General features: G+C 34.3%; 1 protein-coding gene across 1 annotated transcript in view; it reads right to left on the reverse strand.

The window, feature by feature from the left end:
• LOC111502699 (uncharacterized) overlaps nucleotides 1-19,328 on the reverse strand; it is a 197,223-nt gene extending 177,895 nt beyond the window's left edge. The window contains exon 1 of the mRNA XM_074181426.1: nucleotides 18,971-19,328. Coding sequence (XP_074037527.1) covers nucleotides 18,971-19,102 — 132 coding nt within the window. The 5' untranslated portion in view covers nucleotides 19,103-19,328. The remainder of the gene's footprint in view (nucleotides 1-18,970) is intronic.
• Nucleotides 19,329-20,037: the final 709 nt, after the last annotated feature.

Raw genomic sequence — 20,037 nt, forward strand, 5'->3', positions numbered from 1 at the left:
TTATTTGTGACGTATCCTATATCATGCTGTATGTGATCTGTAAGGACTGAATAAAGATTATTATTATTATTATTATTATTATTATGATATTTTGGAAAATTTTGACGGAAAGGGATAATTTATTCGGTTAGAAAATTCAGTTGAAAGAAAACTCACTGAAAGTGAAAAATAAAAATTAAAAAGAAACTTATAAGACCTTTTCATTCCTGTTGAGAAAAGGAACGAAACATATTGCGGTTGTTCTCATATTTTCCCTGCGAATGATTGACAATATGAGAAATTTATACTGTAGCAGTTGTAGTAGTTCAGTAAGTATTCATATTCAAATGAATACAATAAACTCTTTTTAAAAAATGTCATTGTTGGACGAAACTGCAGTAACGTTAGTTACAAATACAAGTGGTATAAGCATATAGAAAGTTTCAATTCTCATTTTTCTTGATGTATCCTACCACGAAGCTGGAATGATTCTGCAACCGTGTTAGGAATCACACGTTAAAAGGTAAGACCTCGTTAGTCATTAGCTCACACAAGTTTCTCAACTTCTGAGAGTTGTCGTTCGTATGGGGGCAACAGCTGATTAACGGAAAAACAGATTTTAAACAGACTTTAAACGTAGTAACAACGGCTTCTTCCATAAATCCTTCAGGTAGTTTCTTCAAAAAACAGACGTTATAATATGATTTTTCAAATATACATGCTGAAGAAACTTATCTATTTCAAATTTGTGTCCGGTTTACTTTTCTATTGACTTTCTTATCTCAAGACATTTACTCTTGCTCAATTTCTCGATTTTCGAGCTTCTACAATCTGGAAAATAAACGAAGGAAAGAACAGAGAATGTTTATGGCAGGCATTTTTGTAAAGTCAATGTTTTTGCGAGTTTATAACCTTCCACAGTACTTTTTCGAGTGAATGATGAAATTATGAAAAACAGAATTTTACAGCAATGAAACGTTTATTCAAGCAGCGATGAAATTGACAACGATAAAACAAACAGCCATGAAATTGATATCAACGTGTTATTAAAAGAATTTATTTGATTTGAAAATTTATATTATGTTGAATTTATTCAGCTGAGAATGTCTTAGGAAATACCGCTCAATGTAAAAATGTTTACAAACGAATTTCCATTTTCAAAACTCAAACTTTGTTATTTTCAAACTACTATTCAAGCATCCAGCAATAAATAAAACCCCTCGTTCCACGGACTCTTGGTTACATCACGGTGGATGTCCTAATTGTATTGTTAAATAAGAAAATTTTTGTTATAAGATGGAGATTTATTTAAAACCATCCAAGTCTTGTTTTGTTACTTTCGATGTTTTCTAAGATTTGAGAAAGGAGAAAGATTACTTTCCATAAACTTGACCATCCAGAAGGTAAATCCAGATAACTGCCATAAACTTTCATATTTGTTTTACATTCCAATTGATATAAAATGAATGATAAACTCCCGAAAAAGTTGGGAGAAACGATTCTGATGGAAGTGATATTTTGAGGAGAAAAACAGACATTCAACTTTTTTTGTCTTGAGAATTGATTATGCGTTAGATAACCAGGTTATACTCGGAGGGTTATTAAAATAGCCTACCCAGAATACGAACCTAATCACCGTACTTGTCGATGCTGAACGTATTCAACAAAAAACAAATCTTCAGGGTAATTTCATGTGAACCAACGAAACGGGCGCACATTTCAGAAACGACAGCATCTTTATCACACAGGAAAATATTCCTCTTCTCATTCACTTTGTACCCACCTAGCGTAGACAGCGATCAATTGACTATAGAATTACAGCGATTGAAGCAGTAAATCCGGAATATATCGTGCCCCCACTAAGCTCCAAAGGCCAATTCAACTCTAATAAAATTCAAGCCTCATAAAAGGCTTTATAGCGTTCCAATCTAGAAATCAGTTTAACGGCTCCATAACGACAATGATCTCGTACCACATCAAGAAGAAGGACTATGCTAAGGCGGCGGTGATGTGACACTGTTTAGCACAGTCATGTGGTTGAAATTTTGATGAATCTGATGTTGACTCTACAGAAATAAAGAAAGTTAAACAGTATATTTGTTAGTCATCACCCAAAAGCGATTATTTTCCATTTTTATCTCTTTATCTTGATTATTTCATTCAATTTTTATTTCATTTTGTTGCCATTATTTATATGACATTGACATAATAATAATTCTTCATTTCAGGTGACAATAATTTATTTGCTCTACAAATTTATAGTGCTTTCACAAACGAATATTTCAAATTGCTTATTTATATCCTGCTCATTTATTTTCTGTTCCAAGTGGCTTCCATCTGGCAATATCCATTATATTGTATTAAATATTTATTTAATATAGAATATAAATATTAATTTAATGATTATATTATGAAACTAACGAATCGAAAATATTATATCTCCGGAGAAACCTCAGTTCCTGAAAAACTGAACTAGGAAAAGTTTTTGGCGAGTGAAATACGCGGTCTATAGTGTTCAAAAATAGGGTGAATTTTCTTTTTTTCATTTGTTTAGGATAATAATGTTTCGAATGAAGCTGAAGGGGGCAGATATTATATCCGAGCGCTTTCGATAGCAGACTATGTTGTCATCTTCATGGCTCTAATAAAACTGAACGTTTTATCTTCTTGTTTGTTCTTTTATACGGTTAGAACGACTCAGTGCCGGTATTTGTCCTCTCTTTTCATCCGGGTGTCTCTTAAAATTACAGGCCAAGTACAGGCAAATTCAAAAAAGAAATTGATCATATTTGGCGTGACTGTTTTTGGTATTGACTCTCCTGGATTCTTCCATTGAGACGATTGGACTTTGGTTCCCAAGTCATAACACTGTACGCATGATTTGTCAACAGCCTAACCTAACCTAACCTAACCCTTTTAATCAAATTTGGATTATTGACGCCACTCAACAATTCCTGAGCGATGCTCATGCGACGGTTTTTTTTGTCAAATTTCTGCAACTTCGCTGCTATATGCTGCATGCCCAAAATAAGTCAACCGACAACCGATATGCCAACCACCTCGGCAACTTCTCTAATATTGATTCGGCGCTCACCAAAACCATTTTCTTCACTTCCTCAACAATTTAATCGATTGTTGATGTGTTTAGGCGTCCAAGGCGAGCATCGTCATTTACATCTTCTCAATCTTCTGCCAAAAACTTGCTTCACGTGTAAATATTTTTATGAATCAAAATACAATCACCGTAGGCCACTGACAACATTCTGATTTAAATGTTATTGAAACTCTAAAAGAAACACTTTTGATTAATTTCGATTTTTTTCATTATTATCCGTGACTGTCAAAATGTTCGTTCCTTATAACGTTGTTATACAGGGAGTTCCTTAAACACATGCTAATATTCAAGGAGGTAATTCTTAGACCCATTTTAAGAAAAAAACTTCCTATGGATGTATGTCCTAAACGCCTTAACTTTTGAGATACAGGGTGGCAAAGTTTTCAAAAATATTCAGGTTTTTAATAATAACTGAGATAATTTTGTAGACATCTTTGGCATATTTGGTACATATGTTCCATGCCTCAAGGCGCATTTTCTGATGTACACAAATTTGTATTTTTTCAAACAGTGGCATCCCTACGGGTTTCGCATTGAATATTTTTGGGAAAAAAGTACTACGCCAATGCTTTCTTCTCAAAATAAATCATTTTTAAAATCCTCATTTATTTTTGAGAAAATTTGATCCCCTGGTATTTCTTTGTCCAACGCATGATTTTCACTCAAAAAAATAAAAATCGACAGAAAGCAAATTAAGAAATTAGATCAATTCTAAAATGAATGAGAATCTGAAAATTGCTTCATAACGCATTACCAATTCCCTAATAATATTTGAAAACCTAATCTGCAGAAAAATAAATTTTTCACAAAAACAAGTTTTATTTTGTGACAGTAAGTCTAAACGAATAGCACAAATTTGTTAATTAGTAATAATACCAAAACTGATTATAAAAATTGTTGGAAATGGCCACCTGCACTTAGTATGCATGCTTCCGCCCTTCTACACATGGAATTACGCACCCGTTCAAATATTCCCGGCGTATTTCGTATAGTTTCACACGAGGCAACTATTCGCTCTCTTAAATCTTCTTAAGTATTAACGGGAGTTTTATACACAAAAGTTGTAAGGTGACCCCATAAAAAAAATCTAAACTGTTGAGATCGGGGGATCTTGCTGGCCATTGCTGAGGTCCTCCAACGATTAGGATAAACTGTATTAACCGAAAATTGGTGTTGGAAATGGGTTTCGGTTATTGCATGGGGATTTTCTTCAGCCCACACATGATTGTTATGGAAACTTTGAATGGCATTCCGAGAAAAATTTGCTTCGTCTGTGAACAAAATTTGTGTCTCAAACTGCGGATTCAGTGCAATACTTTGTAGATACCACTGACTGAAGTTCACACGCTGTGGAAAATCTCTGGGGAGTAATGCCTGCACTCTTGAAATATGGTATGGGTATAACAAAAAATCAACCAAAATACGCCAAACAATTTGATGACAAATATCCAGAGTTCTAGCGATCTTCCTCGTACTCGTCTCAGGATGTTCCTCAATTTCTTGCAGCACCGCTTCCTCAATTTCAGGAGTTCTTACTACACGAGGTCTACCTTCCGGAGTCCCTTTCTTGAAACTACCAGTTTCCCCAAGTCGATGATGAATATTTGAAAAGGTTCGGCTATCTGGTAAGGCACGATTAGGATATCTTTCCTGATAAATGCGCCTGGCTTCTGTTGCATTACCATCGGCAAGGCCATATACGTAATGCATTTGCGCCATTTCCGCATTCGTATAATTTACCATATTTACTGATATTCAGAAAAACAGCGGACTACCAAAATAACTTCAATAACACTTCAAAATCAATCAAAACGTGCTGTGACAGTTTTTAACACCAACACCTTACTTTAAACCAATATCAATATTAGCTACTGACGTTTGTACATACAGAGAATTCGTTTTTTATTGCTATGGTGGGTACGCTGTTTTTTCTGCTTTTAATCTTTAGAAGAAATCAAATATCGACAAACTCCATATTTCCAAGAGGTGCAGTAAATAAATTCTGCTACACGTCATTTATTCCAGGATAACTAAATTGATGTTTTCAAAAATTATTAAGCGGTGCTGCGTTATGATGTAATTTTAAGTGAGAACAGTGCATCTGACAACAAACAAATACCTTTTAGATCCTCAATTATTTTGCAACAAATCTGATCTCTTAGTTTGCTTTCAGTCGATGCACGATACCGCATCAGATTTTTAAGGAATTTATCCTTAAGTAAAGCGACTTTTAATTTTTTGAGCGAAAACCATGCGTCGGACAAAGAAAACCCAGCAAATCAAATGTGCTCAAAAATGTATGGAGATTTTAAAAATAATTTTAAATTCAAGATAAAGCAGTGGCGTAGTATTTTTTTCGCCAAAAATATACATTTCAAAACTCGTACGTACGCCACTGGCAGAGAAAATTAAGAAAATTGTACATCAGAAAATGCGCCTTGAGGCATGGAACATATGTACCAAATATGCCAAAGATGTCTACAAAATTATCTCAGTTATTATTAAAAAACTGATTATTTTTGAAAACTTTGCCACCCTGTATCTCAAAAGTTAAGGCGTTTAGGACATATGTCCATAGGACGTTTTTTCCTTAAAATGGGTCTAAGAATTACCTCCTTAAATATTAGCATGTGTTTAAGGAATACCCTGTATATCATAAAGTATACTTTGAGCCTCTGAATTATTTTCATGTAGCCATATAATAAACCACTGATGAAATCTACGATCCTGAGGCGGCTTTGATGCGACACTGTTCTGGAACCATTCTAAACATTGAAGCATTTTGATAAAATTATTAGAAATATGCCTGACAAAGCATACCCAACGTGCGTGCGTTTAATATGTGCGGTAAAGTGCTTTTGATTGATCTTTGTATTCCGTGCATGTACAGAAATGCAGCTCGTTGTTGGGGAGAGATCGAGGGGATTAAAATTTGAATATATATTGGGGATGACTCGGACGGGCTCCATTATTGAGTCGCAGTACGTCTGCTCTGCTGGGCGTGACCTTCAAGGGTTTTTCAGGCCTAAGAGTGGATTTGCGGTGACGTGGGTAATTTGATGTCAAGTGTCGCGGCGGAAAATTGATATGAAATTGGAATCATGGCGAAGTTTTTTCTATCAACTCCTTCATTGTATATTCTCTCTATTGCCTCTTCGGTTTCGAACAGTTAATCATTACTGAGGTTGATAAGTCCTCTTTTTCTATATCTAAGTTACCATCCATTGCGTGTTCCAACTGATTTGCTTATCTATCTCCACATTCTCTTATCTCTATATTTATTTTCCCATTGTTCAATTTTTACTATTTTCAAATCTTCTCTTACCTCTGTTTTGGTGTCGATCTTATCATTTTTTTAATCATCTCTGTTAATGACCTTCTTATTATCATTTTTCCTCATTCAGTAAATCTTCCTGATTAAAATGTTTTTTGTTAGTCGTCTAGTCTTTTTTTTGTCAATTTTTTAATTTTCTGGTTCATTATATTCTCCAATATTCAACATTTAAAGTGTTCTATTCTTCAGGCATTTTTCTTTGCACCCATATTTGTTTTATCATTCATCATCATTTCACGGATAATATCTCTATCTCACTTCATTACGTAGCGTCCGAACTACAAATAGTGTTTATGTTGCAAAAACGTATTATTAGACGTATTTTCTGCTTATCTTATAGAACATCATGCAGAGACACTTTCAAAAGTAATACAATTCTCACGGTGCCCTCTATTTATACAGGGTGTCCCTGGACTTCCTCTTTTCCTCTCGGGAATGTATAGATGGGGTCAAAATATCACCAGTACTTCATATAACTTTTTTTCCTAAAAGTCTTCGTAACCAAGTTACGGGCCCTCGAAGTTACAAAATGCAAAATGTTTTTCTTTGATAACTTTTCAAGTGAATATTCAAAATCATTCAAATTTTGGTAATTGACTAAACAAATGAATTCCGTCGATGAGCTTTCATGCAGGAGTCAGTTGTTTTGCTACAAAGTCAGGAACGGACTACCCCCGATGGTCCACACCCCAAAACTTTGAAATGACAGATATTTTTCAATATTTTTCAACAAAATGAGGTTACTTGGACATTTTATGAATAAAAGTACTCGTGTGGAAAGTCGATCGGAGCAACGAGTCTTGATAAAAATGTAGTTCTACTCGACGACATCAAACCTGCTCGTCCACCATTATTTGAAATGAATAATTATCAAAGCAGAAATAATAATGATAACGTTAATTCAACAACATTTATAACAGGAATAATACAAAGTATGCTAAAATGAAGTCGTAAACAAAAAGTACAGTACCTATAAGTCACAATTGTGATAGCAGATATTTTTTCAAAAGAAATATCAAGTTCTGTAGATTCGTGGTGTTTTTAAACTAACAAGCTACTCTACTATGAAATATCGAATTCATTCCATATTTTGTATGTACATAATACGTGTGGAATAATCACGTTTCGTGTTGATCAGTTATCTGAATCTCATGAAACTCAACATTCGAATGTTTCAAATTCTTCTTCACAGCTAAACTGTTGAGGAGTTTCACTGATAATTATAATTTTATGGGAGAAATTCTTTAACACGAATCTAAATTTAGCTGAAAAAACGCACATCGGAAAAAATATTTACTATACTAATAAAAAGCAAACGAATGAACTACAAAAACGGCTGCACATGATCAGGTGAAAAATATCCAGGGAATAATTATGTTCCATTTCTTTCACAGATGTTGACAAAAAAACCTTTTAGAAAGTTTTGATAAAAAATGAGAAACTGGAATGCGATTTTGTTTTGTTGAGTGGTGCGTTGTCATATGACTATCATTGTATTGTCAATATTCTATAGGATATTTTGAATTTTTTTGATATGGCCGAACAGTTTACATTCAATGAATATGTAGATATGCATGTATTTTATGGACGAGCATTTTGTAATGATGCAGAAGCATCATTATTATTTCTGCTTTGATAATTATTCATTTCAAATAATGGTGGACGAGCGGGTTTGATGTCGTCGAGTGAAACTACATTTTTATCAAGACTCGTTGCTCCGATCGACTTTCCACACGAGTACTTTTATTCATAAAATTGTCCAAGTAACCTTAATTTGTTGAAAAATATTGAAAAATATCTGTCATTTCAAAGTTTTGGGGTGTGGACCATCGGGGGTAGTCCGTTCCTGACTTTGTAGCAAAACAACTGACTCCTGCATGGAAGCTCATCGAAGGAATTCATTTGTTTAGTCAATTACCAAAATTTGGATGATTTTGAATATTCACTTGAAAAGTTATCAAAGAAAAACATTTTTCATTTTGTAACTTCGAGGGCCCGTTACTTAGTAACGAAGGATTTTAGGAAAAAAAGTTATATGAAGTACTGGTGATATTTTGACCCCATCTATACATTCCCGAGAGGAAAAGAGGAAGTCCAGGGACACCCTGTATATTAAAACCTTTGACTCACATTTTCAAAAACCTAAACAGCTTTAGAAGGCATTGCTATATTCATATGTATGACACCAGTAACAAAAGAACTATCTGAAGAAAATTTGTCACTCCATGCAAAAAAAAAGCTCCAGTGTATACTGGAATACGTCTATTCAACATTCTGCCCCTCGAATTGAGAGAAAGCAGACATGTTCAAACGCAAATTAAAGAAAGTACTGGCCGAAGGATGCTTTTACTCCCTCCGTGAATTCGAACTTTTTTGTGGTACTTAGTGACTTTCAGTACTGACCTTCTCATGCTTTTTCATATTTTGCTTTATCTTTGAGATGGTTTTGTGATTTTTCATAGGCGGTGAAATACCCGATTCAAATTCGGTTTTTGACACGATGTTTCATAACATTCAAGAATGTAATCTTTTCTTAACCATTATTCACGTTTGTCATTTTAATTGTACATATTCATCAGACACAATTTAATTTGTGAACTTGGACTAATCCGATCTATTTCTTGTTAATAGGATATGGATGCAATAAATTTGAATTTGAATTTGATAGAAATACTTTTCAATACATCAAAGCTGTCAAATGTCAAATATATCATAGAATATTTGTTTTTATGGAGATGACCGCGTTTTGTCTGATAGTTTTTTGTTTACTAACACTTTTTGACATATTTCATTGTTTTCTCAATTTATTGACAGATATATCACAAAGTTAGAGGCATAATCAGTACAAACCTCAACAGAAATCAGTCTAAATAATGAACTCTGCAGATTCTAATGTCCTGACATATCCTCTTTAAAAATTAGATGTAATTGAAATTTAGTAATATGCTGAAAATCTTAGTTACTAATGTATTTCAATATTTAAAAATTTGCCAAATGGTTATACTTTCCTCAAGATAGTTATCAAATTATTTTTTATATGACACTTATATAGTTTTGAAAAGTGAAGTGCCTTTCTCATACTTTACAGAGTATTTCGTATTCGTTTTGAGCAGTGCTTCGATACATAATATTTCAGTCATTAAAAATTATTTCTGTATCATTCATTTTTTTCTTTCAGTGCTTTTTCATGCATCTGTTTTAATTTTAAAGCTTTTCGCAGATCTATTTTCGTAACATGCATCCATGAATTTGTTTTTGGGGTTTTCTTCCATTTTTTCCACGCACGGACTTGTTCATGTCCTGAGCTATTTATCGTGCTTACCGGACCCTTTTAATACCTCACTTCGGCTCGCTGCATTTGTTTTTCGAACAGCTTTTTGTGGACGAACTCACGCACGAGTCATCTCCCATGAGGTCTCCCACAGCTTCAACAATAAAGGGTTTTTGTCGACTTGACCCTAATTAAACTCCCGAAACTGGCAGTTTTTACCACCGCAAAAATAGAACCGCTCCTCTGTTATTGTCCCCTCGCAACTGTATGGTTGGATGAAAAAGTTTTAGTATGAATACATACTGCTCTCAGAGGATATAAGTTGGAACTGACGAATCGAAGTTGAAACTTTATTTGAAGTATAAGCATTCTATCCCTGCCAGCCATCAGTTGCCGTTGATGATCTCCAAGCTCATACCTTTCTTTTTTAGTAACGTAGCTGAAAGCCTAAATAAGTAATGATCGCTTCCTCGAGGGTGTTCATGAAAAAAAATTTGAATTTCCTATTAGTTTTGCTCAGGTCAATTTCCTGTTATATAGATACATCATTTCAAGCAATATGACCCTCGATATCATGAATCCTAGTTACGGATTTGAAGATAACTTCCAAACCAACGAACAGTTTTTTAATGCAGAGCTGAATTCGTAAACATGCGTTAACAAATAAACATGTTAACTGCAAAAATATGTATGAATATGTATTTTTTTATAATTGAACCCATAAACTGTTTCCTGCATAACCATTATGCATATCGAGTCATTATTGTGTTTTTTTCTGAAAAATAATATTTTTCAAAAATGACAAAATTATTTTCTACGAACCATTTCCAAATACGCCCATATACTTGTGGCAACATTCAGTATATTTATATTCAATTTTCAGTTTTTATTTCATTTGAAAAGCTAGCATACTTACCTATACTAGTTTTCTCTAAACTGTACTCTAAACTCTAAACAGTACTGATGAATAATTTGGAAGTGAACAGTACAGTCAAAAAATGTATATATTGAATGAGAAAACACAACTTATAGTTGTCGGCTCTTTGCCGAAGCATAAACCACGTATGCATTGCCCCCTTGGACAAATATTGATTTGAGACGGCATATCTTTGGGCATCTAAATTATTTAAATCATTTACTTCGAAAAGTGCAGTAATTTTTCGATTATTTGCATTTCTTGCTCCGTTACATAACGTAAACAGTCCATTTGCCATGTACGAGTATATACGTAAAATAATTTTTCTGGTAAATTATCATTTTTCTTGCAAATTCAAGTTATTTCAACAATATTAAGTATACAAAAATATGTATACATAAAATGGTATGGAACATTTTTTGTGCGAATATTTTTGATTCTTTGACATTATTTTCTTTCATTTACTTCAAATTAAATTGTTGAAAACAGCCAGAGTTCATATAAAGATTTCACTTGTACCATCTTTAGAAACTCTATCGTAACCGGTGAACCAACACAAATGCTCTAACAACACCTAAAATTCAGGATAATCTAGAATTCAGAGCTCTCTGACCTATTTTGAATAGGTCTTTACTGAACAACAAAGAAAGACGTGTAAGGTTTGATTATTCTATAGTTGGAAAACCTGATTAGTTGTCTCAAAATTCACCCTTTACAGTCTTCTCATCAGTAGTTGTAGCGTAGCGTCCAACAAATAAATAAACTAGGTTTTTTTTAGAAGTAGGCTCGAACTCGATAAAACTGCATAATTTTTTCACTCTAAAATGACTCATGGTTTGATTTTCATTCCTCCAAAATGGAGGAAAAAACCATATGAATTAAATCCACGGAACTAACAATTGCAGACTCATTTGACGGCAGCTTTCCACTTCTTGCATCTCAACAAAGACCTGTTCTCGGTATCTCGGTACATCGGAAACGTATTATTATATTTATAATAATTATTATTGCAGTTTCCGATAAGCTGGAAAATTAAATGCTACCACTTATTTTAATTCTTGCGCGCGACGGCCATGAGAATCGGTAAATGTTGAAGAAAAACGTGCCAAAAGGATGCACAAGGAATTATAGTAATCTCAACAACCGGAAATATCATTAAAGCTTCTGAAGTATCTCGGTATTCTTTTCTCAATGTAAAATATGGTGAAAAGACTGAAAAACTAACGGCAAAACTAGAAAAGGTCTTAGTAATAAACCTTGAGGAATACAGTAGTTGGTTTGAGACGTTTGAAACAAAAGTATCATTCTCAGTATGGCTTGAAAATTGTTTTTGAAAAAGTCTAGAAACTGTTCACTCACCTGACTAATGAGAAAGTTAACACTTGCTCTTTTTAGGTATGAATTATTCCAATGTTTGTTTTTGAATAGGAGAGAACTCAAAAGAGAATTTAATGAAAATTAATACTAACAAACATTGTAAAAAGTCCACTTATTATCATCTGAACACCCCTCTCAGGTTATGACACCATTTCTAAATCTAACTGAGTAACATTTCCATAGAATACAATTGAAATGAATTCAATACATTTTCATCTGGTGTTGAATGAGTAGATGCAGACGTAATGACGTTATCATTGTCTAATGCCTAATAAGTTAACAGAATAATGAAAGGTCCACTAGTTGACTATCATGCACTCTGGTGATTTTGAAAGATGTTGAATGAGGCGTCCATTGTTATATTTCGAAATGCATTTATAACTGCCACGTCTATAGTAAATATACAATGTAAGGGGCCCAAGATGGAACTTTGAAGGGCTCCAAATTGACACACTCAGTTATTTTTCTCATTATTTATTTTTGTTTTTTACAATTTATTTTGAGGTGAAAAGCAGAAAATTTATTGAAGCATTCCTTAGCCACAAAACTCGGTATTCGTTTCGATATTTTTTGTGTTGAAACTGTTGAAATAAAATGCAAAGTGAAATCAATCAAAAAAGTTGAATTAAAACTGATGAAGAATGAATCAGTTCATAACTTATTTTAGTGAAGAGATCCTCAATATTGATGAAAATAGTTTTGAAAGAATTACACGTTTCAATACAATAGCCTTCAAAATAGTTGCAGAGTTAATTACTTCTAAAAATAAATGTGCCATAGCAAGAGCGAGCGCAATAAAAACTTAATCGTTTACTCTAATTTATTTCTCGAAACTTAATAAAAACACATTGTTAACCTAAAATGGCAGTTGAGACTCAGTTTCGCAGACACCATTAATGTTGATACGTTTCTTGACAACTGAAATGGTAAATATTCGACATTGAGAGGTGTTTCGTACATAAAAGTCATGCTTTATCGATCACTATCTTGGGAATTTTCTTTACCATGGTGAGGTCTATATTAAAGTATATTGAAAATATTTGGCATATAAATTAGGAACGAGTCAACTACGAACTGCCTTATGAAGTACTTTCCCGAGTAGAGAGGACTGGATCCTGGATCCAGAGATATCAACCTGCCTAGGAACCTATACGACCGTATTTCAAGCGGAAATTTACGCTACTGAATTATGTGCGGAGAAATTGGAAGAACCCAACCTCTCACACAAGTCAATAAAAATATTTTCGGACAGTCAAGCGCCGTTGGAAGCTCTTGGATCCTACCGAGCAACTTCTAAATTGGTAGCAAGTAGCCATAAACGACTCTCCTCGATAGGAAGACTCAACAGATTATCTCTGATCTAGATTCCTGGCCATACTGGCCTGCAAGGTACTGCAAACAGCTTTATCGGACCAGAACCTGTCATTGGCATCGTTTCAGGCTTTGCAAAACAAACATTGAACACCTGGATGGCAAGAAGATCCATGGACTTCTGGTAGAATCTTCCAGGAATGGCTCACTCCAAGGCGTTTATTCACCCTTCGAAGCTTGATACCAAACAGTCGTTGGACTACAGTACGGATGAACTACGATGTCTATCAGGCCTTCTCACAGGTCACTGTCATTTGAATCATCATATGCAGAGACTCGGATTGTCAAAAGACAGTGTGTGTCGCCTCTGCTTAGAAAATGATGGAACAGCAGAGCACATGCGTTGTATCTGCCCCGCTGGGGATCGAATCAGGTTTTTAGAGTTCGGCAGAGCCGCACGTTTACCATCTGATCTGAGAGACTAGGCTTCGTTGAGAAGCTGGGTTTATTTGGTCGAGTGTGAATAGGTGTCAGCCACAAGAAACCCTTGCGGGTTGCGGTGGGGGGTCGAATAGACCCACTCACTTTGGACCTAACCTAACTTGAAAGAAAAATCTATTTTTTTGAAATATCCATTGAAAAAAGTAGTTACTTTCCTTGAAGGAAACCTCCTTTTTCTATTATGTTTCGTATTTAGTATATACTGCACCACCCGACATTTATGAAAATTAGAACTATCTGTCAATTCACGACCTCGTGATAAGTTTTAACGTTTTGGAGTTGAATATAAAACGCAAAACAAAGTAAATGATTTTGAAAGTGTTAGTTGTATCAGCAAATGATTTAAGATATTTTGGGCTGTATCAGAAAGTTAGTTATAGTTATGAACAGTTTCCAAAAATAGCCAACATCCCTAAGTACTTTGAATTTTCAATAACTAAGGTAAAACACCCAATTTTTGACACTGCACCAAAGATTGACACTTCCGTCGAAAATGCCATTGAATAAGGTAATTGATATGACTGTCCCACTTTTTTAAAGAGGAAATTACTCGTGGTTCCATCTAGGACTGTGTATCGGAGGTACAGTAGAAAAGAACTGATTTTGTTAATATGGTCGCCATTTGAGTTCCACGCGTAAAATTCTTGTGAAATTTCTTGTGTTTTTAAAGACATCAGTTAAGAAGTGTGGTGCAATTATTCCGAAATATTCAAGGTGAGCTTTACTCTTTTGAACCATACTTTTAATCATGGAAAATATAATTGCTTAAAGATTATAACTGAATTGAATTGCTCAAAAATCTTCGAAGGTTGACAATTTTAGTCAGGTTGTCAACTATTGGTTCAAAAATATACGTAATACTCAAAGATTAACATAAGTGTCAACCTTTGGGTTACTAGCTGGAAAATAATTCTTTCAATATTTCAACTTCATTTTATACGTAAATTTTTTCCATTCATTCGGCTATTTGTTTTACCACTCTAACTGATCTAGAACAAATAGATGACATGTGTGTCAACTTATGGAGCATATTCATGTCAACCTTTGGTTCTATTTAGGTTTCGATCCATTGTTGAATCAATTGCTTCTGTTATGGCTACCAAAGAACGCTAATTACTGAAATACTCCCGCGATGTGATCGAGGAGTTCCGATAGCAACATCAGCTAAAAAACAAGGTGCCTAGGATAACTCTTCTATATACATTCAGAGGAGACATTTCCAGGGAATGTGGCATGGGAGTTAAGTCCTTCCTATCTAAGGATGAAGAGCAGTTATTAGTAAATTGGATCGTGTGGCGAAGGCAGGATTTCCAGTTGGAAAAGATCAACTGTTGGATAGCTTTCAAAAACTCATGAGAGAATTCAAAAGGGAAATCCATTCACAAACAATTGCCCTGGAAATAAATGGTATTACCTCTTTTTGAAACGAAATCCAGAAATAAGTGCCAGAACTCCGCAAAACTTAACTTCTTCAAGGGCAGCAGTCACTAAAAATAACCTAAAAGATTGGTCCAGCGAAGTTTATCACTATTTAAAATCTAATAAATATGAGGATATTCTGAATGACCCTGACAGAGTGTTTAACGCGGATGAGGCTGCATTTTTTTTAAATCCCAAAGGTGCCAAAGTATTGGCCAGAAAAGGGGAAAAAATATTCATCAAATAATAAACTCTGACGAAAAGGAATATTTAACTGTTTTGATTACTGGAAATGCAGCTGGCCAGTTAGCACCTCCAATGGGGATTTTTTTTTTTAATTTATACCTGAAGATAGGATAGCAGCGTTCAAGATAAGTTCAACCTGGACAGGAAAAATAAAAGATTCATCTCTGTACGAATTTTATAAAAAACTAGAAATCAATATCAAAAGACTCAAAGGGAAAGAATTTGGTGAATCTACAGAAAAACTTAAAACCAAAGTAGAAATACTAAAAGATGTCAAACGTTATCGAAGAAGATTCAAAAGAGAATGTGGAAAATAACGAAAATAATTCAGAAAATTGCGCACATACTGATAAATTGACCCATATCTCATCCACATCACAATAAACTTCACTCAAGTAATAAGTGATATCATTAAACCTGCTTATGATAATTATCAGACCATTCCTTCCTCTTGTGAAAATCCTTCACTATAGTGTCAACCAATGGGTCCTTTACCTTACAGCATTTTCCACTCTTTTCTATAACCTCAAGCAGATATTTCTGAAACAGCGACTATCGTAGCTTCGCTATCAGTCCCACGAAACTCATCCGTTTCGTCTTCATATTTATTTGATTCTCAGATTGCATTCAGCTTTGCAACACAAGAGGTTTCGTCACAACATTTATATCTCTGATCAGTGGAGATCGGATCATAGAAATCGTGAGCGCGCTTATCAAAGTTGCTGAATCACAAAGTTCAGTGAGAGCATGTGGACACAGAAAACTGATGATGCTCTTTGTTCGAGGGATTTCTTCTTTGTACGGTCAAGTTCGCGTCTGAAAGACACTCCAAAAATTGTTGGTGTAAGTAGCGAAATGAAATACCTGACTGTTATATTTTTATTGAGGCTATTGATGATTATTTTGAGGCTATAGGAGTAGATGGTCCAGATGGGGTTGAGAGGCCTGAGCAAGAATCACAGGGCCAAAATCGAGTGAAAATAGCTGTTGACTAACAATAAAAATGTATCGTTTTTATAACTATTACAACGGCAGATGAATACTAGTTGTCCAACAAATACTCAACAGTTATTACAAAATAAAAAAGTAGTAATTTCAAATGTAAATGAAAATATTCTCAATTAGCACCACTCTGCTAACTGTAACTAGTTTATCAACAATGACTAGTCCAAAATAAGGAAGTGGGCACTTAAAGAAATGTAGGAATTCTAGAAGCACTTGGGTTTGCTAATTATATTCTATTAGTCTCTAATGGACACTCATTAGTACAATCTGAACTGTATCATTTGAGATCCACGTCAAAATAAGTAGTAGTCTCATTGTCAGCGGTTTATCACCGTTATTTTTACTACTTCAATTTCGCTTGTCTGAAATGTCTTTGTACTTAAAGATAATATATCATAGGATTATCTGAAAGACTACTCAATGTATTCAGAAAAAGTTCAGTACCATAAATTTTCATTGTTGATTCACTGGGTTGATTTATTACAGGTTGAGTGCAATTAGAGTCTGTTACATTTCTTCACCCAGCAATAAATAGTTGGAATGAAAACTATTTTAAATCGCAAGTACCTTTATGTATTGTTGAAAATTTACGACAGCATTTTTTTAACTGTCTGTTCGTCTGTTAGTGCCAAGAGATTTGATTTTCTCTAGTTCACATCTTCATCTTTTCCCCGTACTTATTAAACTGAAATTTTCTATAGATAATCTGAGAAAGATTTATGTGATTTTTATGTGTTTCAATGTAAGTTATCGCAAATGAAATGATAAACAAATTAAGTATTTTAAACAACTAATTTTTTCTTGGATGTCTATACTAATTGCAAATTCTTAGAAAATGTCTCGTGAAATGTACTTAATATAAATTATTAGAAAAGAGGACAATCACTATCCATATTCATAGCTGTTAATACATCTTTATGTCGATCATTAATCATGAAAATTTTGTACAGGTTCAAAGCATATTTTCAAACTGCTTTTTGTTGGCAATTTGTATTTTCAACGCACATTTTCTATTTCTATTTCAAAATGAAAATCGAAACGAAGATTTCAAGCATCATTGGTAAATTAATTATTTCTTGTGTAACTTATGTATAATATTTTATCAGGGTATATTTCCAGTATAACTTATTCAGAGATATCATAATAAATACAAATTGATGTAAGTATTTAATTTTCAGTATTGATATGATTTCAATAAATTGTTTATGAGCCTATATATCGAGAACATAAAATATACGAAAATAATATAAGATTCCAGATTTGTTTCGTTAGCCATATGGGATTAATATGTAACTTTTTAGGAAAGATAAAACATACCTTTCCAGTGAAAATGAAAATTTTTGCCGAAGTATGGATATATTTTATGAACTACAATGATTTGATAAAATAATCGCTCATTTCTAGAGCATGTAATGTTATTGTCGGCAAAATGCTTATATCAGTATGTCTTGTGATTATATCCATATTAGAATAAGGACACAACTTTTGAAAAAAAATAAACGAAAACGTCATCGTCATCTATCATTAGATGATTATTAGGTTTCATCTGTTGTCACAATGTGAAAACTTTCCATTATGTGTATTCAAAATTATTGTTTTTATTTATAATATTATTTTTCATTCCTAGTTTTGTAAAAACGATCAGGAAAACGTAACCAACTCAAACAAGTATTTTTTCGGGAAAACAACTTCAATTGGTGAAAACTTGTCCACTACTGCAATTGAAAACATCAGTACTTGTTAAGGACCTGTACATACAAAGTTCTAGTTTTTGTGAAACCATAGTAACATAATTATTATGACAATTTGTATGTTTGACGTTCCAATAAAAAACGCCTCTCCATTTAGGCACACATATTCAAGTCGAAGAAATCAAAATTGTTACAGTCCACTTTTCATGTCTATTATGTTCAGCACATTCATAATTATGTGACTGATTGAAAAAAAAATAATGTTCACAAAATGAATATTAGTCCAGGTCTTAGTAGCAGAGAAAAATTATCAAGTCAATTTATGTCTGTTTAAAAAATTTAACGTATTAATATTCGAATAGTCTCAATGTAGTAAAATTACAGATTAATCAAAAAGCAACCAATTTTGGAATAATGTTATTTAATAATGACTGGATATTTGTTGTTGACGTAAAGTATGGCACTTTATTGCAAAATTACAAGCTACTGACATATGACAAGTTTCTTGGATGTATTTAGTACTATGTTTTTTAGATGAAACTTCGTTGTAAGATGTGACTTTTAGTCACTGTCGTGCTACATTGCTATCTGACAATTAACATTATTATTTTTCAAAATATGTCCTTCAGAGTTAGTTCAGAGATGTAACACCTTGACCAATGAAACCATCCTGGCGATTTTGAACACACCAAAAACCCGGAAATATAACCTCATAATTGTTTCACAAGAAAATCAATCCAAAACATGGTGTCGAGTCCTCACATGGAAGGACAATGGAAAGTTGAGTGCAAATATGGCAGCTTACCCTTTCAAGACAAGTGGCCCTGCATTGTGCGACCCTTAGAGGACTTCCTACATCCTGCTCTCCGCCAATAAAAATGCCCATGCACGACGTGAGCATGGCGAGGCAAACCAAGGACCGCCGAAAAAGAGCCATTTTAATCGAAAACACAAGAAAAATAAACTAAAAATATCCTAAACCGTCCTTTGGTCCGCACACATCCACAAAACACAAACAAAAATAGAAAACACAAAATAACAAACGAACAGAGTGCCGGGGTGAGAACTAGGTGTATCAAGTGGGTCTTGACTGACTCGCGTGCGTTTGTCAGAAACACCGGACGGTCGCACTGCTTACAAAACGCTCGGAACTGAACTGAGTAATTTCGAGCATCAGTGGAGACTCCTCCGTTACGACAGATTCGTGGAGAGGGATCGGATGCCGCTCGGGCAAGAACGGCATTCTTCACTCTGGGGGGTTGCGAAGGGGTTACACACTCGGGTTGCACATTACAATACCCTCCCTCGGTGCCAGTGGTGGTATTTGCAGATTAGCCGGGAGCGTAAAGACTCTTAAGAACTTAGAGGCGTGGTGAACAAATGACGAAACAATTCATAACTTGACGGTAGTCCTTTCCTTGTTCTAACAAGCAAAAAATTACCTTACACTTTTTGGAGCAGGGTGATGAAAGAACGGTTTAGAACTGGCACTACTCACATTTGAAATTTTGACGAATTTTTGTGAATATAGAAGGCTATAACTTTGAACACTATGAAATGGAGCTCAGTATACTTAAGAGGTCTTTTCTAGGCTCATTGAGCTGTGTGAATAATAATGATAACGATAATAAAAATAATAATAACAATGATTCCATCCATAATTACCTAAGGACAGAGCAACGCCACTCACAAGAGGAAACAGCAGTGAAGAAGTCTCTCTGCGGCAAGTATTAGCACAACATCCGGCAGATCTGATTATTTGAACTGTCGGGGAAAAACAAAGTTGCTGTATCGAATATGCTTGCTGTTCCAATCTTGCTTTGCTCAGTTGGAGTAGAGTAACCCCGAGTAAAGACTCCAAAAATGGTGAAT

Source organism: Leptinotarsa decemlineata, unplaced genomic scaffold (assembly GCF_025532065.1).
Source record: "Leptinotarsa decemlineata unplaced genomic scaffold, Ldec_3_MD MMD2_tig00026314_RagTag_RagTag, whole genome shotgun sequence".
In the NCBI taxonomy this organism is placed as follows: domain Eukaryota; kingdom Metazoa; phylum Arthropoda; class Insecta; order Coleoptera; family Chrysomelidae; genus Leptinotarsa; species Leptinotarsa decemlineata.